Raw genomic sequence first — 17,930 nt, 5'->3', positions numbered from 1 at the left:
CTGTCTCAATGGTTTTGTCTATCTTTTAAGATTTTAGGGATATATATTTCTTTGTAACTTAAAATGTATTTGGCAGCTGGATGCTGGTGGCCCATGGCTGTAATCCTAGCTACTTAGGAGGCTGAGATCTGAGGACTGAAGTTCAAACATAGTCTAGGAAATTATCTCCAGTTAAACACTAGGAAATAGGAAGTGTTGAATAAAAGATCAAACAGGTTTCAGTCCTTGCCAGTTAGTTGTGATTGTGATTGTGTATAGCTGGAGAATGTATGTTTCATCTAAGTTGTCACAGGGATAAAAACAAGTGTCTCAGTCAAGGTAGAAGCTCAAGAGATGACCGCCCTCAAGATGCCTTCTCTTACCCAACACGTTCCTTCCACAGTGGCCAACAGGACTGCAAGTGGTTCCATGGATTTAGCCATCCACTCTTACTTCAGCTTTGCCTGGAATGGTTTCTGCCCCTGGTCTGTCTCTCTGGGTACTTCCTTCTCCTCATCATCTACTGACAGTATATTACCACTGATTGTAGGTCAAGCGTTCCTGAACGTATCTCAGCAAACTACTTCCTTCTCTACCCCTACCACCTCCTGCATAGATCTCCTTTGCAGCTCTCCTGACACTCATCCTGCATGAGGCTGTGGAGAATCAGCACACCTGCAGCTAGCTTAGGGAGGACAGCTGTCTATCCATCGTTTGTATGCCAGTATCTGCAGGAGCTGCTGGTGGCACAAGTACTAATAACTCATACTGGGTTAACAAAGTGTGTCAGGTGGTTAAGTATGCACTAGGGCCAAGGATATGTGCTATAACTACAATCCATTTCTGAAATGAACATGGCCCATTGCCTTAGAAATGTTAATTTCTTACTTGAAAAAATTTCAAAATAAACACTTCATAGAAATTTTTTGAGATAAAAAAACAAGCTATAAACCATGCAAACACATATGGGATGATTTGTCCCTTGAGCATTTTGTGACACTGAGTGAGCAAACCTCTACAGTGCTCCTTAGCACTGGGCCTGATGCACAGGCACCATTTTTAAAAGCTGGTCTCTAAGGTTATTGTAATCATTCAGAGGTGATGCATTATAGTGGCATTGATCCCATTCACCACATTCCTCACAATGGGTACATTATTAGCCTGTGATCACAGCACTTAAGAGACTGACACAGGAAGTTGGAGAGTTCAAGGCCAACTTGGGCTATATAGAGACCCTATCTTGTGAGGGGAGGAAGGGAAGAAAGAAAATTACATTATTGAATCACCTACATTTAGGATTCTTAGAAATGAATGCATCATTTTTTTAGGCCCCAGAATAAAACTTTCAGCTAAAACAGATGAAAGCTTAAAGAAATCAAAGGTTGAACAATATGACCTTTGGGGGGGGGTGTTAAGCAAATGTTCAGTGTCAGTACTAGACTGTTCACTTAAATAGCTAACAAACTCCTTTCTAAAACGTGGTGAAACAGAATTTGGGTATCTTTTCACATAATAATTTTTAGCCATAAAGCTTAAAATTAACTCTGCATTCTAACTGTATTACAACATTGTAGATCTCATCAGATTAAAAAAATAAAAAATCATGTAAATGGGCAACATTTTATATATCTGAAAGTCCACAATATACATAAGTTCTTTTAGTCTAGTTTTGTAAATGTACACTATTTTGTTAAAATTATACATGATAATAGAAGATGTTAATGGATTATAACATTTATCTCTGTATCTTGTTACAATTATTAAAGTCAAATGATTAGATATCATTTGTAGACAAGTTTTACCTAGCATATAAAGGTACTTAAAAAGTCCTAGAATAGGCCGGGAGTTTGGCTTAGTGGTAGAGTGCTTGCCTAGCATGCATGAAGACCCGGGTTTGATTCCTCGGTACCACATACATAGAAAAAAGCTGGAAGTGGTGCTGAGGCTCAAGTGGCAGAGCTCTAGTCTTGAGAAAGTCCACAGACAGTGTTCAGGTCCCTGAGCTCAAGCCCAGGACTGGCAAAAAAAAAAAAATGGTCCTGGAATAAGGCCAGGCGCTGTGGCTCACACCTGTAATCCTAGTTACTCAGGAGGCTGAGATCTGAGGATCAAGGTTCAAAGCCAGACGGGACACAAAAGAACCTGAGACTCTTATCTTCAATTAACCTCTAGAAAATGGGAAGTGGGGCTTGGTTCACGAGTAGGGTGGTAGCCTGGAGCTGAAGAGCTCAGGAAGGACACGGACACCCAGGCTGAGTTCAAGACCCATGATCCACCAAAAAAAAAAAAAAAAAAAAGAACAAAAAACCAAAAACGGTCCTGGAATAGTGGTACACACCTGTAATCCCAACTACTTGAGAAGTGGAGATTGGGCAGGCTTTGGTTAAAAGTCAATCTGGCTTGCTAGCTATATCCCTTGCCATATAGAAGCTCTGCAGTTTAATGCAGTCCCACTTATACAAACTTGTTGGGGCCTGACCTCCATCTCTGAGGCCTGATTCTGGCTCAGCAGCAATTAAAGGGCTTTGGCCAGACAGTCACTCCTTGCATACCTCTCTTAAGGCATCTCTGTGTATGTGACTCAATTGAGCCTCCTGCAGCTTCGAGGGTCTCGAAGCAGCGCAGGTCTCGCACGCTTTCCTGCACTGGTCCTGCCCAGTACCTGAAAGTCACCCCCAGACCCTTAGTGGTAGCAAGGTGGCCCTCTTCCTATTGGCTAGCTTCCCAGTTCCCACCTTCTCTTACCCCAACAGTATATAACTAATTGTCTGACACAATAAAGAGAGATCAACAGATCATCAGATCAGATCAGCAGAGATCAGCGGAGAGATCTGATGTGCTTTCATGGTTAACACTGCTCCTGACTCAGGGTGGTTTTTTCTTCCCCGGTAATTGGGGGAGGGCTGGGTCACCGATACTTACCATCTCGCTCGGCTCAGGGGGACTACAGGCTGACCCTGTGTGTCCCTCCCTGTTCCTGAGTTGCTCCCCAGAGAAGCAACACAAACTGTCTTTGATTTGTTGTGTTTCTGGGTCTTTATTAAGAAAGTTTCGAACGGTGCCAAGGAGACCTAGTGTATCTCGTATTTCTTCTTGTAAAGTTTTCAGTGTATCTTCTTTTACCTCGAAGTCTTTGATCCATTTGGGGTTAATCCTGGTACAGGGTGACAAAAAGGATCCAACTTTAGTTTTCTGCAGGTACTTAATCAGTTCTGCCAGCACCACTTGTTGAAGAGGCTATCTTTCTTCCATTCTATTTTTTTGGCTCCCTTGTCAAAGATTAGGTGGCCATAGGTCTGTGGGTTGATTTCTGGGTCTACAGTTCTATTCCATTGGTCTTCAGGTCTGTTCTAGTGCCAGTACCAAGCTGTGTTGGTCACTATAGCTCTGTAATAGAGTCTAAAGTTTGGTATGGAAATTCCTCCTGCACTGTTCTTTCTGCTATGAATTGTTTTTGCTATATGGGATCTTTTCTTATTCCATATGAAATTCTGAATTGCCTCTTCTATTTCTTTAAAGAATGACATTGGGATATTGATGGGTATTGCATTGAATTTGTAGATAGCCCTTGGCAAGATTGTCATTTTCAAAAAAAGCTAGTGAGAGCCCATCTCAATCATAAGGTAAGGCTAACAATATGCTCCTGTAATTCCAGCCATGCGGGAGTCATAGATAGGTGAAATGAAAAAATGAGAGACCCTAATGGAAAGACAGATAAAGCCACCAAGGATGGGGGGATACTTCAAGTGGTAGATCCTGGCAGATGCAAGGCTCTCAGCGACAATCCCAATAATACACACACACACACACACACACACACACACACACACAATTTAAAAATTAAAGCTGTCATAACAAAGAGGACATTGTTTCATTTAACAAAATTTATTATGCAGTAATTAAAAAGGTTAAAGATTTCCATCTCAAATAAAAATAATTGTTATAATTACACACATTATAGAGTACCTTATAGAGTGATCCGAATATATATATATATATGTATAATCTCAGGAAATACAGTGCTTTATCAAATTGGAGAGACACACACTTTCTCATTCACAGTGTTTTGCTCAGGAAGGCGTGTCCTCAGAATGGATTGTGTACAGTCATGCTCCAGTCAGTCCACACAGAGCTGCAGCACCGCCCTTTCAGAAGGTGAAGTACCGGGCAAACCACTCCTGGCGCTGGGGGTCTGGAGAGGCCGCTGGGGATGCTTCATTCTGGGGAGGGCTGAATTCATAAAGAGAGATGGGTGACCTAGTGGGAAGTGGTTTTGCAAAGTAACAGGGAGGCACACAACACGTCAGTGTAAGTTACTACAAGTGGTGCCAGCGGCTCACTGAAGTCTGCTAGGGAGCCTCCACCTCTCCGTTTAGACATTAGAATCCAACACCCCCACTCCAAGAAAGCAAGCTACTAAGAAAAATAATGTCACTTTCTTTAAATAAAGTATTCCCAGGAAAATGGTGTGAAAGAGGCAACCATGTTCCTCTCTTCCAATGCTTCTACCCTTTTACTTAAAGTTTCAGAATCAGATACAAGATTTTATTCCTCACCTATATGTCCTGAAATATAGTATAGTGGGTTTTTTTTTACTATTTGCACAATTAAACATTCATTTCATAATTCCATAATTGATACTCCATGAAAAGTACCTTAAAAATCCAATTTGGCTTGTATTTTCCAACTTGTGTAACTTACACTTAACTCTTAACTAAAGATTCTTTGGACTACTTAAGAAAACAAAAGAATCCCTACCGTGTCTGGGGAAAATGACAAGGCAGGCAACAATGTAATGGAAATTCCAGTAGTCATGTTTCTGGAGCTCATGCACATGCACCTTACTGATACCTGAACAGAACCCATGCATGGGGTGAAGGGAAATAAGCAACACAAAGATTTTAGCAGGAGACAGTCACAAATCTATTTGACTATTTTTAACTCTATCTTTTACTGTTAGCCTGTTAACTCTGTTATCAATCACCTAGTAGAATAACAAAACTAAACTCTATAGGTGTGACCTGTGTGAGTGGCATTGCTGAAATTTAGTAAAAAATAAGAAGAAACTTCAAAGCAGCAAAATAAAGTCAGTAGTAGAAAAGTTTACATAAATCAACTTTCTAACTGTAATGATTGGTTGGTTAAATCACTGAATTTCATTCCAAATTCATTTGTTAATATATTTTGTCAACGCTGACATAATAGAAAATCGAGATACAAATTTTAAAATTACTTTTTTTCTAAATTTATTTTTGCTTATGTAAACCATTAAGATTCCAGAGCTTATAACTTAACAAAATAGGCCTATTTAATAAGCCTGGTAAACCAGACTTTTTTTTAACCAAAAAGATATTATAAAGACGGAAATCAAAAGTATTTAACAAATAAAAATTAAAGTTCTGCAATAACAAAATTTGGCAACAATGCTAATCATGAAGCAGCTGTTCCTGCACTTAGAAAACTCACTGATAAGAAATTTGGGGGGGGGGGGGAAATCTCTGAACAGACTCAAGAAGATGTTCTCTAAAGAGGTGGCCTGATATTATGCAAGTATTTCACAAGAATATTTCTCAGGTTTTCTCTCTCAGTAGTGGATTTACGTAATGTGAGAAGGTGAAATTCTCAAGTTATAAAAAGAACAAGCTATTGGTGAGACAGGGCTCACCTCAAAAATGTCTTGGGCTCTTTGGGTGGCACTGGCTGAGGAAGAGGTTTGCTGCTGTTGAGCTCAATGTCGTGGACTGGAGAATTAGGAATGGGGTCCAGGCGGTTAGGGTGTCCATTGCCCACAACACCGGATTCCAGAGCACTTAGATTGGGAACACTCACAAACCTGTTTGTTGATGCTTTATCATTCTTCTTCTTTTGCTGCATTAAAAATAATACATGTAAGGATTGTCCCTGCATAAGGACAAACAAAGAAGGGAGGAATAATAGAAGCTAGAAATTTTGCACCAAAAAAAAAAAATCTTAGGAGCATTGTGTTAAATCATGATGGTAGAATGAACCAGTGTTACCCAAAGTGGTCTGGGGATCCTTGAAAGTGTGTATCCACATGGAAGCCTCACAGACAGACATGCTACCGGGAGAAAAACCAACCAGGTGGCAAGGAGTGGGTGAGTACCAAAGGGAAAGGAGAAGAGTGGGAGGAAATGGGGCAAGAGGACAGGAAGAGTAGACCCTGTGAGATGCACATGGTTAAATGGACTCAGGCTGAGATTAGGAAAAGGAGTAAAGTTAAACATAATTTTAAAACAGAGGTCCGTGAACTTTAACCATCTGTCAAAGGGAGGCAGTTCTTGCCTAGGGAAAAAAAAGGAATGAGACAATGTTGGCAATGTAGTTTGGAACAATCTCATATTCTTATTTTAAGGCCTAAAGTTGATTTAAAGAAATAATGTGGTTTTGAATTTGCTGTGGTATCTTTCTGAAGAGAGAAAAAAAGCTATATATGAAGTCTAAATTTATCAATAAGTTGGCTGAATAATTGGCTCCTGATTTAAGAAAAAACAAAATAAAATTAGTCAATATTAAAAATATTGTAATTGGTCTTTAAAAAGGAACAGACATTTTAAAAGAAGGAATACAATTACTTGCAGACTGTTAAAACCTATCAACTTTAAACCACTAGATTCAGTCTCAAAGCATTTCTTTTTTTTTTAGGTCACTGGGCTTGAACTTGGCCTGGGCCTTGTCCCTGAGCTCTTCAGCTCAAAGTTACTGCCTTACCCTTGAGCCAAGCCCCACTTCCCATTTTCTAGAGGTTAATTGGAGATAAGAGTCTCAGGTCCTTTTGTGCCTGGGCTGGCTTTGAACCTTGATCCTCAGATCTCCACCTCCTAAGTAGCTAGGATTACAGGTGTAAGCTACCACACTCGGCCAATTTTCTCACATTTCAATAATTAGTCATATACTAGAAACTTATGACTTTCTTCTGGTAAAATTAAATCTGGAATTTGAACAAATATGTGTAGAAGTTTTTGTTCATTAACAGCTCAATGATCTCAGCTCTAGATATTTCCTTCTCGGTCATGTTCTATGTCTCATGGTCTCTGAAAAGGAACCTATTTTAGCATTACCACAGAAAGAAAGGAATAGTGAGTAATACCTTTTGCTGAACTAGTTGTGAAGACTGAAGTCATTGTTAGGTGTCAAAAATATTTGGGAAGTTCTTTTCTTACAAAACTGCATTTTTAAAGTTTTCTTATTCTATCATCAGAGGGCACCTACTTATTTAAGAAATCAAAAGTATCACTGATAAAGTTTCAGTCATGAATTTATAACAAAATAAATGAAAAATATTTGTAATTTATCTTATTTCAATGGGACTCGTCTTGTTTATAGTTTAAAGCTGATTTCATTCTAAATTATCAATTAAAAACAAAATGAATTCTATTCATTCACTAGTCAATTACTTATTCAGGCAGTTCTGTGCCAGGCAGTTCTGAAGATACTGCAATATACCTCTTTAGTCATTCTCGTTTACAAAATATTCTATTTAACAAAACATTCAAAGTTTGTAGCACTTAAGAAAGACAGCTCTTTCCTTTAGTGTTCCTAAGTTTTGTATGTTTGGAAAGCAACATGTCTGGGTAAGCACCTAGTAGAAATTAGCAGGATTTAAAAATGGTTTGAACACTACTAACTTTATTTTATTGCTTTCTCCCCTGAAGATTTACAATCTCAATGAAATCAACATATACTGGCTTTGTTATTTATTCATTATTTGATATATGCACAGAATAGCTTGCGGGGACTATAGCTGGGACCTGAGGGCTCACACCTGTAATCTTAGCTGCTAACTCAGGAGGCTGAGGTCTGAGTACTGCAGTTCAAAACCAGCCTGGGGAGGAAAGGCTGTGAGACTCTATCTCCAATTAACTGCTAGAAAACCTGAAATGGTGCTGTGGCTTAAACTGGAAGAGTGCTATCGTTGAGGGAAAGAGCTGAAGGACAGCATCCAGGCCTTGAGTTAAAGTACCATAACAGATGAAAAAAAAAAAGATAATGTAAGAAAATTTTACAGTTTGGTATTTACTGAATATACCTATTCTTCCTAAAGCACTATGATTGGAGCCCTGAGGTAAAACAATGTATAAGATATAGTATTCTATTTCAAGGCTCTTCTATTTGCTCTGAGAGGGCAGTAGGGCATCAAGGTAGGCCACAATTCTAATTTTAAGAGCAGACATAAGGGACTTAAGACTTTTTTTTTTCTGAAATGGCTAGGCAACAAAACTAATATTCACATGAGTTCCATCAAGACAGTAATCCCTGGGCAAGGGAGTAGCTGCTAGGTATCTGAGGCTGGAGTATTTTCCAGATCCCACCAGGAATTGTGACATCCTTAAGGAAATGCCTATGAATTAACTAAAGTTACTGGTTTTCTCTAGAAATATAAAAACCGAAAAGGCAGACCCAATATTTTACAATATTAATAAAGGCTTTATAAAATATAAATCAACAGAAAAAAAGATCATTTTGAAAGAAAACAAGGAACATATCAATTTTAATGCTAGGTTATTACATTTAAGAAAACACTTTTTGGAGATTTATCCTACACTGCTCCAAATAGTTCACCACATTTTTAAAAAAGTTTTTAAGTATATTCCTCTTTTATAATGTCTAGAGCACATACCTTAGCCAAGGGATTAATAACACCAACAGTAGGACTTGAATTAAATACTTTGTTGAAGTTAGTTTCTCGATTGACTAATTCCAGCTGATAAAATTTATTATCCTCCTATGCAAAAGAATTATAAACATCTTTCAACATTTTCTATTGAATATTTACAAACTTAACTGCATAAATGCTATTTAATTCAGTTTAATAGAAAACTTGATGGTTTATATACTCAGTTCAAAAACTTCTAGACATGATTTCCAGAGCCTCAAAGCTTGCTGGGTAGCTAAATTTCCAACACCTTTTGAACCCTATGCTCTGGTACTCAAACCTACCCTTTAACACTTTTCCTTTAAGGCCCTACCCTGCCTTACAGAGATAAGGATGGATGTAGATCAGGTACAACTTGTATTCACTTTTAGCTAGTTTCTGTGCACGAAGATGATGACACTACTATGACTTATCACTATTTTTCAGTTCCTGGAGATGGATTTGACTTGGTCTTACTTTATCCCTTGAGCTATCAAGGCATTAGAGCAAGGGCAACAGAAAAAAGTGAATTGGCCATACAGAGATAAAACCTTTGTTGTTGATTCATGAAAAACAAATGACAATAACTGAACCCTGAACTGTGGGAAGGCCATAGCAGATAGAGCAGCTTGGGTAGAGCAAGGGCGTGCATTAGTAGAACCAGACGCTCGTGGAGTCAAGCAGAACTAGATTATTCATCTCCTCTTAACCACTAATCGTATCCTTAATCTCAGCACAGGCACCTCATGGACCAGGAATGAGGGTATTGTATGAAGAGTATAAAATAATCCTTTGCTACACTCCTTGCCCTGAGTAGATGTGTTGCTTTGCAAAGTTAAGTTTTTCTCTGAAGTCTAATACCTGCATGTTGTAAAGATAAAACACAATTGTATAAGTAAACAGCCCTTCAGTAAGAACTGGAGTATGAGTAGCCATTTATGGACCATAGATATAATACATACAGTTATAAATTTAATTCACTTGCTTTTATTTTGGCCAGTACTGGGGTTTGAGCTCATGGCCATTAAGCTTTTGCTTTGCTTTCTTGATATGTCTGGTACTTTCCACCACTTGAGCCATGGAGCCATGTCTCCTTCTAGTTTGTCTTTTGCTCATTAAATGGGAATAGAATCCTTTCTTTTTTGTTTTGTTTTGTTTTGTCTGGCTTTAACCTGAGTCAAGACTTGGCCTCTTAAATAGCTAGGAGTACTGTATGAACCACTGGCACCTGGCTATCTTATGTATGAGGAAGAGTGTAATTTTCTGAGTCTACTGCTGTCACTTTGACCACTATTAGGCCTCTGTGCATGGGGATAACACTTGAGAGAACTTAGCTGGTGGAGGTTGGCAGCGGAACCTGTTCTGCGGTCTACTTCTGGACACTGACTTCTCTTGCTGTCAGTGGAAATATCCAATTTTAGAAAACAGGCAGACTTGTCTAAATTCTAAGAGAAATGTTTCTTTGAAGGACTTTATAAATAAATGTCAACTGTTTCGCTCTTTGTATGCTAATATCCAGAGTTTTCAGCTAGGACTCAATGAGTGAGTATTGTATTCCTAGCTTTACTATAAAATTTTTTCTTTATTATAAATGACACTAAAAATATTCACCAGACACAAATTTTAGAGATAGAAATATTTTCTGAATTAAAAAATTACATTTTTAGGAAATACTGGCTTTAGTAAAGGCAATGTGTTTATTTTTAAGTCTGTAGTTTCATTTCTGAGCCCTTAACATATCAGCACCACTGAATCCTCAAGAGACAGCATGAAGCTTCTCAGGCTAGACCACAGAACTGTTTTTGTTGTTGTTGTTTTTTTTAATTTTTCCCCCTCTTTTATTTTGTGGAATAAACAATGAATTCTAGACTATTCATTTGTCTACTCCTTTCCCTTTTCAGCCACATTCCCCTCCTGTGAGGGGCCGTGACTTAGTCTTTCTAAAGAATTATACTATTTGAGTTCTTCCTAGAGTTTCTTGTACTTTAGTTAATTCATTTGTAACCACTCACATACCAGCCCACGTGTTTACTTAATTGATATATAGGCACATTCTAGGTATTGTAAATGAGGGGGAAACTAAGCAACTTGTGTTTTTCTGGGTCTGGCATTCTTCCCTTAATGTAACTCCCCCCAACACACAAATTTTTCTGTTTCCTTATAAATGGTGACAGTATTCTTTGAACCATAAATGTTGAAATCCTCTGCCTGCATTTCTTTTGGTTACTTGTGCTTTGGGTGTCATATCCAAGAAACAATTCTATGTCCCTGAGCTCTTCAGCTCAAGACTACAGCCCTACCCCTGGAGCCACAGCGCCACTTCCCGTTTTCTGGTGGTTAACTGGAGATAAGAGTCTTAAGGTCTTTAGTGCCCGGGCTGGCTTTGAACCGTGATCCTCAGATCTCAGCCTCCTGAGTAGCTAGGATTACAGGCAATGGCCACCTTGAACTGGTTTGTATGTCAGTCTTTAATGTACTTGGAAGTTTGTTTCTTTTTCAAATAAAAAGTTACTGTAAAGGTGATGTTCGGAGAGGGTTATGGACAGTATGTTTCTTTTTGGACACTTTCATCCTTCCTTCACTCTCTTTGGAGCTCTTTGTTGATCTTGTTATTTTTTATCCCATTGCTGAAGCTTCCTCTAGTGCTCTACTGCTTGAGCCACACTTTCACTCACAGAACTGTTTTCTATAGATGTCTCTTTGACCTTTGAGGAAATACATGTGACCAGTATGGTTGCATGTACACATCTCAATTTCTAAACTGCTGAGGAGAGATGGAAAATTCAACATTCAATGTATCAAATAAGACTACAATTTTTTAAAGATATTGATGACAACGAGGCACGACTTTCTTACCCTGATGCCATATAAAAATTACTTTAATACTTTGTATTCTCATGAATATTTGAATAAACTTCTGATCTATTCTATTCTTTCCATTTCCATTTTTGTATTGCTTAAAAATATTTTCCATGTTTTCCCGATCAACAGTCTCTTGATAACTACATAATTATACCCAAACCAAAATGTCTTACAATGAGTTTCTTGATGACCTGGTCTCTTTCTGTGAGCATGGTCTTCAGCTCTGCAATCAGCTGCACGTCTTCTGGCTTTGATTCTCTCCTCAGATACTTTTCTTCCATTTCTTCTAGGCTAAAAACACAAAAACTTTCAACTCATTGGGATGAGTCAGACAGAATTCTTTTATGATAAATGACGAGCCTGGTTATACTCTTTCTCCCACACACAAATTTAAAACATGACATTTAAATGAGTGCCTGAAGACTACCGAATTATGTTAAAGGCTTTGCAAGGGGTTACATGATACTAAGTGATTTGAAGAATTCGCCCATTTTAAGTCATTCAAGACTACTTGGAGGTAAGGGCAAGTATGCTTTGTAAAAGAAACGGTATGCTCAATGCCACGAAACTAATGCTATGACCCAGGGTCCATGCCAGAGATGTAGCTTCCTACCAAAGTGGTTAGAATAAATACGACATTGTGTGAGGGTATAAGGCCTAGTAACATATGTAAAGGGGACAAAAAGAAATACAGAGGAAAAGATACAGAGATACAGATAGATGTGTCTTTTGACACACATGTATGACAACATTCTTTCCTAGTTTGTGGAAAGTACAGTTGAAAAAAAAATTGTTTTTGCTGACATATATAAAGTGAAAAAGGTTCATCAGCTAAGAGAAAAATAAAGCTTCTTTGTAAGCCTACCATTCCCTGGGTAGCAAGAGATGGCAACACAACAAAATGCTACTTTAAAACAGAAGCCACTTTTTTGACCAGAGGTGGGTCCTGCCCAGTCTAGCAGTTTAGTACAGTGTACCATACACAGTCGAAGATAGAAAATAATGCAAGACCCCCATAACCCACAAGAAAAAAAAAGAGTGCAAGATAAAACTGTTGGCTTAGTTTTTATGGAAAAATATACTTTCAGACTTAGAAGTTGAATTTAATAACTGAAATAATTATTACATAATTATTAGATAATTTTAATAATTCTAATTATCTACTTGAAACATTTAAATTTGTATTGGGTTTAGAATGTAAAGGTCCAAAATTAAGCTCTTAAAAATGGTGGTTAATGAAGATTCACAGAAACATTTACTTACTTGACAAATACTGAGTAGCTTTCAGATGAACAATCATTTAGAAATCAGTGGTATCTCATTTCCCCTCCCACTCCCACTTTCCCTGATTCTGCCAAATCCCAGAAGGGTCCTAGAATCACTGTTCATTTCACTGTTAACCCCATTGCTAACTCAGTCCCAATGAAAGGTGCGCCTGGCCATTTGATGGCAGTTCTAATGTGGCATGCAGGGGAATTGGAATGCCAGCTTCACTGCCAAGCTAATCATTAAAGTTTTACTATCTTTATTTCCCTTTCGTGTAGAAATTCAGATGGAGTAAAAAATAACGGATTCTCAGAATCCATCTTAAGGTTATTGCATATTTTATTACAATATGAAGGATTTCTTCAGACACATTTTATGGGCAAGGGTTTAAGAAGATTGATGCTTAGTATATGGTCAAGGAAAAACATATTTGGGATGCAAGCTAGAGTGGCCACAAGATGTCACTAGAGCACTTTTCCTTCCAAAATTCTGGGGTTGCCAGCTGCAGCAGATATATAAAGCTATCATAGAGGGAGGTAACTGCCTAACAAATCACTGTCATTCAAAAAGCACTGTTTCTTTTCGTTGCAGAAAACAAGAAAGCAGGTAAACTGATTCTAGTACAGAATACCCTCTGACTCATAGTAAGGCTCCTCCCTGAACCCAAATTCTAGTGTGTATTTTTAACTTAGTTTAAACATTCTTTAACGACATAATCATCCTCCTCACACCTGTACACCACCCACATTTTAATATTAAATGATAACAGGATATGAGAAGAAAAAACCCACCAGAAACCATCTATAAATGCACATGGGAAAGCATTAAAGGAGAGAACAAATAAGTAATACAACTAGACAAGTTCCCTTTCTTCAGTTTCCTGGTAGCCCCCTACACTCTGCTGCTTCTCAAGATCATGAGTGTGATCCATTACTAAGTCTGCTTTTCTTGAATCTTTTTTGTCATACTTGTGGAACTATGATCTAAAAAGGCCTTCATAATGTATGCTGTTTATCCTGTTTTACAACGTTACAGAAAATGCTGTGTATCAATGCAAACTAGGATCTGGTTTTATTTTCACAGAATTTACATTTATACAATTATAGTTTTTAACTTCTACCCAGAATAGGGAAGTGACTTTTCTTCTAAAAGTGATGCTTTCTATTATGCTGATATTACAACATCAAGTTTTCCTGTTAACTTTTTATGTTAAAATGAGTCAATCAGGAATTCCCATAGAGTGAAACCCAAATGAGGATATTCTTAGGAGAGGATCATAAAGCCCACAGCCATGTACCTCTGCTCATATAAAATAACATTTCTTGAAATGAGCTCCAGAAAATGGAAACTAGAGTTTGGGTTTTCTTTGCTGCTGTTGTTTCCTTTTCCTTTTGTCTTGTTCATGTGTTTTTTGTTCTTTAGGAGGATAAAGGGGGCACAGAAATGATGGGACAAAGGGCGAATGAAAGCAGCAGCGATAATCACCAAAAATGAGCCATACAACTTGTGGGTGGGAAAGGGAGGAAAAACTGGGAGAGGGCAAGGGAAGGGGTAACTGTTCAAAATGAATTGCACTCTTTATCTGACGTATACAACTATAAACCTGAATATCACCTTTTTAAAAAATATCAAGAATATCTGTCTATATTAAAAAAAAATAACAGACCAGGAGTTTGGCCTAGTGGTAGAGTGTTTGCCTAGGATGCACGAAGACCTGGGTTTGATTCCTCAGTACAACACACATAGATAGAAAAAGCTGGAAGTGGTGCTCTGGCTCAAGTGGTAGAGCTCTAGCCTTGAGAAATCCAAATGACAGTGCCCAGGCCCTGAGTATAAGCCCCAGGAATGGCAAAAAGAAAATTATAGAAAAATCATTAAGGTTGGGGAAACACTTTTTTCCAAAGACTACACAAATCTATTCAGCCTTTTATTCAAAATATAGACTCCCATTAACAATAGTGCAAAGCCTGAACAGAAAGAAAAATAATACAAAAAACAACTCCTTGACATTGCTGCTGGATCCTCAGTGGGAGCAGATGCCCTGATTTCATCCCCTTGAGGATATGCAGGTTGGCCCAGAGTTCATGAGCTTCACAGGCCTACAAAACTGTGTAAAAGCATTTTCAAGTTCTGGTTCTACTCATGTGTTTTATGGAAAATAAGTGATGATCAGTGCATTGAGAGCTAAACTATATTATTAGCATACCTGCATTACTATTATTATTATTATTATCAATAATCCATTTTATAAAGACGAGAGAAGACTGTCACATCCAATTTTTCTATTGTATGAAGTAAAGGAAATGGAGCTATGAAACATTTTAATGTTGAGCTTCTTTTCCAGTTATGAGCTCATATTCTGATTTGTGACAACAGGGTTGTATTTCACTACCTCACACAAAGTTTATGCAAATAACCTAATGAACAAGTTAAAAGTCAAACAATGCTGGGTGCTGGTGTCTCACACTTTTAATCCTAGCTACACAGGAGGCTGAGATTTGAGGATCTCAGTTTGAGGCCAGCCCAGAAGGAAAGGCTGTGAGACTCTTATTTCCAATTAGTCACTAGAATACCAGAAGCAGAAATGTGGCTCAAAGTGGTAAAGTGCTAGCCTTCAGCAAAAAATAAAACAAAACAAAAACCCCCACAGAAACAAAAAACAGCAAGGCCAGGGAGACAGACTCTGAGTTCAAGCCCTACAACCAACCACCAAAGCAAATGATTAACATAAACTTGTAGTATAGTTTAAGATAAATACTAGGTCTAGAAAAGCAGATAAAATCTTTTCCTTCTCAGTAATACTAATTCTTCAATAATTAACACATATAAAAAACTAAATTATTGTTTACTATCTATTCAAAATTCTTAATGTACAAAATCATATAAAGGACAAAAAGACACAATCTTTACTTTTCGTAATGTTCCTAATGAGATAGATAGACAAAAAGAAGCTGCTCTTTGTGTGAGCTTGTTCTCCCGGAGTATAAAGAAGGAAGCCAAGATTTCAGGCTCTACCCACTGACGATGGAGTCTGTGAGAAGGGGGAGTTAAGAAGCTGAGGTTGATTTTTGTTTCATTTCTGCAAAGAGAATGGGACTATCTCAAAGAATTTGTACATGGTAAAAACCTGAGTCCACACTGGCACTCATAGCAGCAAAACCAAAGTCTCACTATGATTGGGGAAGTAAACAGTAAGTTTCTGCACCACTTTAAGGAAAGCTTCGGAAAGTGACTAGTTTTGTGAATGGGAATCCTCAAAATTAATTCATGACATATTCACTGAGTACCACTAATTTGAAAATCCATCAAAAAGTGTAGCTCACCTTAAAGGAAACAGCAAGGAGAGGATCAGTTCCCCCCACACACACACTCTCTCTCTGTGTCTTGAGCCTCAGAACAACTTCCGGCTTTTATCTATGTTATGTGGGACCAAGGAATTGAACCCAGGTCTTCATGCACGCTAGGCAAGCACTCTACCACTAGGCCAAACTCAAGGCCCCCCTTATCCATTTTTTAATGATCAAATAGGGTCTTGCTTTTTGCCCGGGGAAGCCTCAGATCCTCACATAGTTGGGATGATAGATGTGAACCAACGTGCCAAGCTTGTTCTGTGAGATACAAACTTGCTAACAGTCTTGTTTGGACTAGTCTCAAACCATATCGCCCTATCTCTGTGTGAGTAGTTGCAATAATAGGGGTGAAGTATTATGCCTGGCTCATTATGGATTTTTAAAATCACAAAAGAATTAACTACAGGCTTATAGAAATCATAATAATACCTAAGGTGTATAAAGTCTTTGTTTCCCATACCCTCAGTACTTCTTAATCCCACTCCCTAAAAGGAACTACTAACATTAAACACTTTGTTTTTTAGGCTATCTTAATATGTTTGTAAATATATGGTATTAGTGTGTGCACAAGATTGTAATATTTCTATTGATCTTTTACTTAACGTTTGAGCACAATTTGAACTGTCACTATAGCAGGAAGTATTCTTTAAGATCAAAATTATCTTAGTGGATGTATAGCAGTAAATGATAAAACATAATGGTTCAAATGCCTTGCCTAATTAAATAACATATCACATTGCAATTACCATCTGCAATACAGAACTTACATTTGCTTTTTTTAAAATATTTTTTTTGCTAGTCCTGGGGCTTGAACGCAGGGCCTGAGCACTGTCCTTGGGCTTTCTCAAGGCTAGCACTCTACCACTTGAGCCATAGCACCACTTCTAGCTTTTTTTTATGTATGTGGTACCGAGGAATTGAACCTGGTCTTGGTGCATACTAGGTGCATGCACTCTACTAGTAGGCCAAACTCCTGGCCCCAACGTTTGCTTTCTTAAGTATCATTTTTTTTTTTTTTTGCCAGTCCTGGGCTTGAGCTCAGTGCCTGAGCACTGTTCTTGGGCTTTTCTCAAGGCTGGCACTCTGCCACTTGAGCCATAGCACCACTTCCTGCCTTTTTCTATGTATGTGGTACCGCGGTAGGCATTGAACCTGGGTCTTCGTGCATGCTAAGCAGGCACTCTACCACTAGGCCAAACTCCCGGCCCCTTAAGTATCATTTTTATTAAATTAAAAACAGCAATTTATCTGGGTTCAGACACTGTGCTCCTCAGTTTATTATCCAAATACGAATTTTCTTTAATGAAATATGACTTACGACACTTGTAAAGCAGCATTTATATTCTTGAGTAGTTCATTAGTCTTATTAAAATCTGCTCGCATGATATTTTTCTCTCTGAGGTGGTCTGCTGTTAAGTCATCCAGTTCTTTTTCAAGTTTCTTGTTTAAATCTTGTTCATGCAACCTGTTTGATTTATTTTTAGTTAAGAAAATGTTATTCCGAAGTCAAGCTTTCAAAATTTTCTGTATTTTACTAAGATTTGATATGATTCTCTTTGGGTATAGTATTTGGAAAATCAATCTAAAGAACCTAAATTTAGCTACATATGTTGTTATAATATGCTAGCTTGCATTACAGTTGTCTCCTTTAATACTTTTCTAACATTTAAAAAAGATTTTAATCATATACAACTTCCCAAGTTAAAAGTTACACACAGAGCCATCCGTGTCATCATACAACTTCTCCTGTACGTTACGGAGTATAACACAGTCATCAAGTGGAGTAAAACTGGTTTTCAGCCTTTAGTAGAACACAGTCT

General features: G+C 37.9%; 1 protein-coding gene across 6 annotated transcripts in view; it reads right to left on the bottom strand.

The window, feature by feature from the left end:
* Nucleotides 1-3,865: 3,865 nt before the first annotated feature.
* Fam184a (family with sequence similarity 184 member A) overlaps nt 3,866-17,930 on the bottom strand; it is a 92,750-nt gene continuing 78,685 nt past the window's right edge. Inside the window, exons 14-19 of one of the 6 annotated variants that reach the window (XR_016536477.1) lie at nt 17,429-17,575; nt 11,668-11,785; nt 8,618-8,722; nt 5,645-5,847; nt 4,738-4,830; nt 4,129-4,209 (exon numbers count right to left, since the gene is read on the bottom strand). Coding sequence is in view for 5 of the 6 variants with exons in the window: in XM_090338210.1 (XP_090194336.1) it covers nt 4,128-4,209; nt 5,645-5,847; nt 8,618-8,722; nt 11,668-11,785; nt 17,429-17,575 (655 nt within the window). In the remaining variant the exon portion in view is untranslated. Of the gene's footprint in view, nt 4,831-5,644; nt 5,848-8,617; nt 8,723-11,667; nt 11,786-17,428; nt 17,576-17,930 lie in introns of all 6 variants that reach the window. The other 5 variants (XM_090338210.1, XM_090338211.1, XM_090338212.1 and 2 more) reach the window with 5 other exon arrangements.

This window comes from Megascapheus bottae, chromosome 8, assembly GCF_031878675.1.
Source record: "Megascapheus bottae isolate mThoBot1 chromosome 8, mThoBot2.hap1, whole genome shotgun sequence".
In the NCBI taxonomy this organism is placed as follows: Eukaryota; Metazoa; Chordata; class Mammalia; order Rodentia; family Geomyidae; genus Megascapheus; species Megascapheus bottae.
The sequence above is the reverse complement of the archived record's forward strand: the minus strand, read 5'-3'. Positions and strand labels throughout refer to the sequence as shown.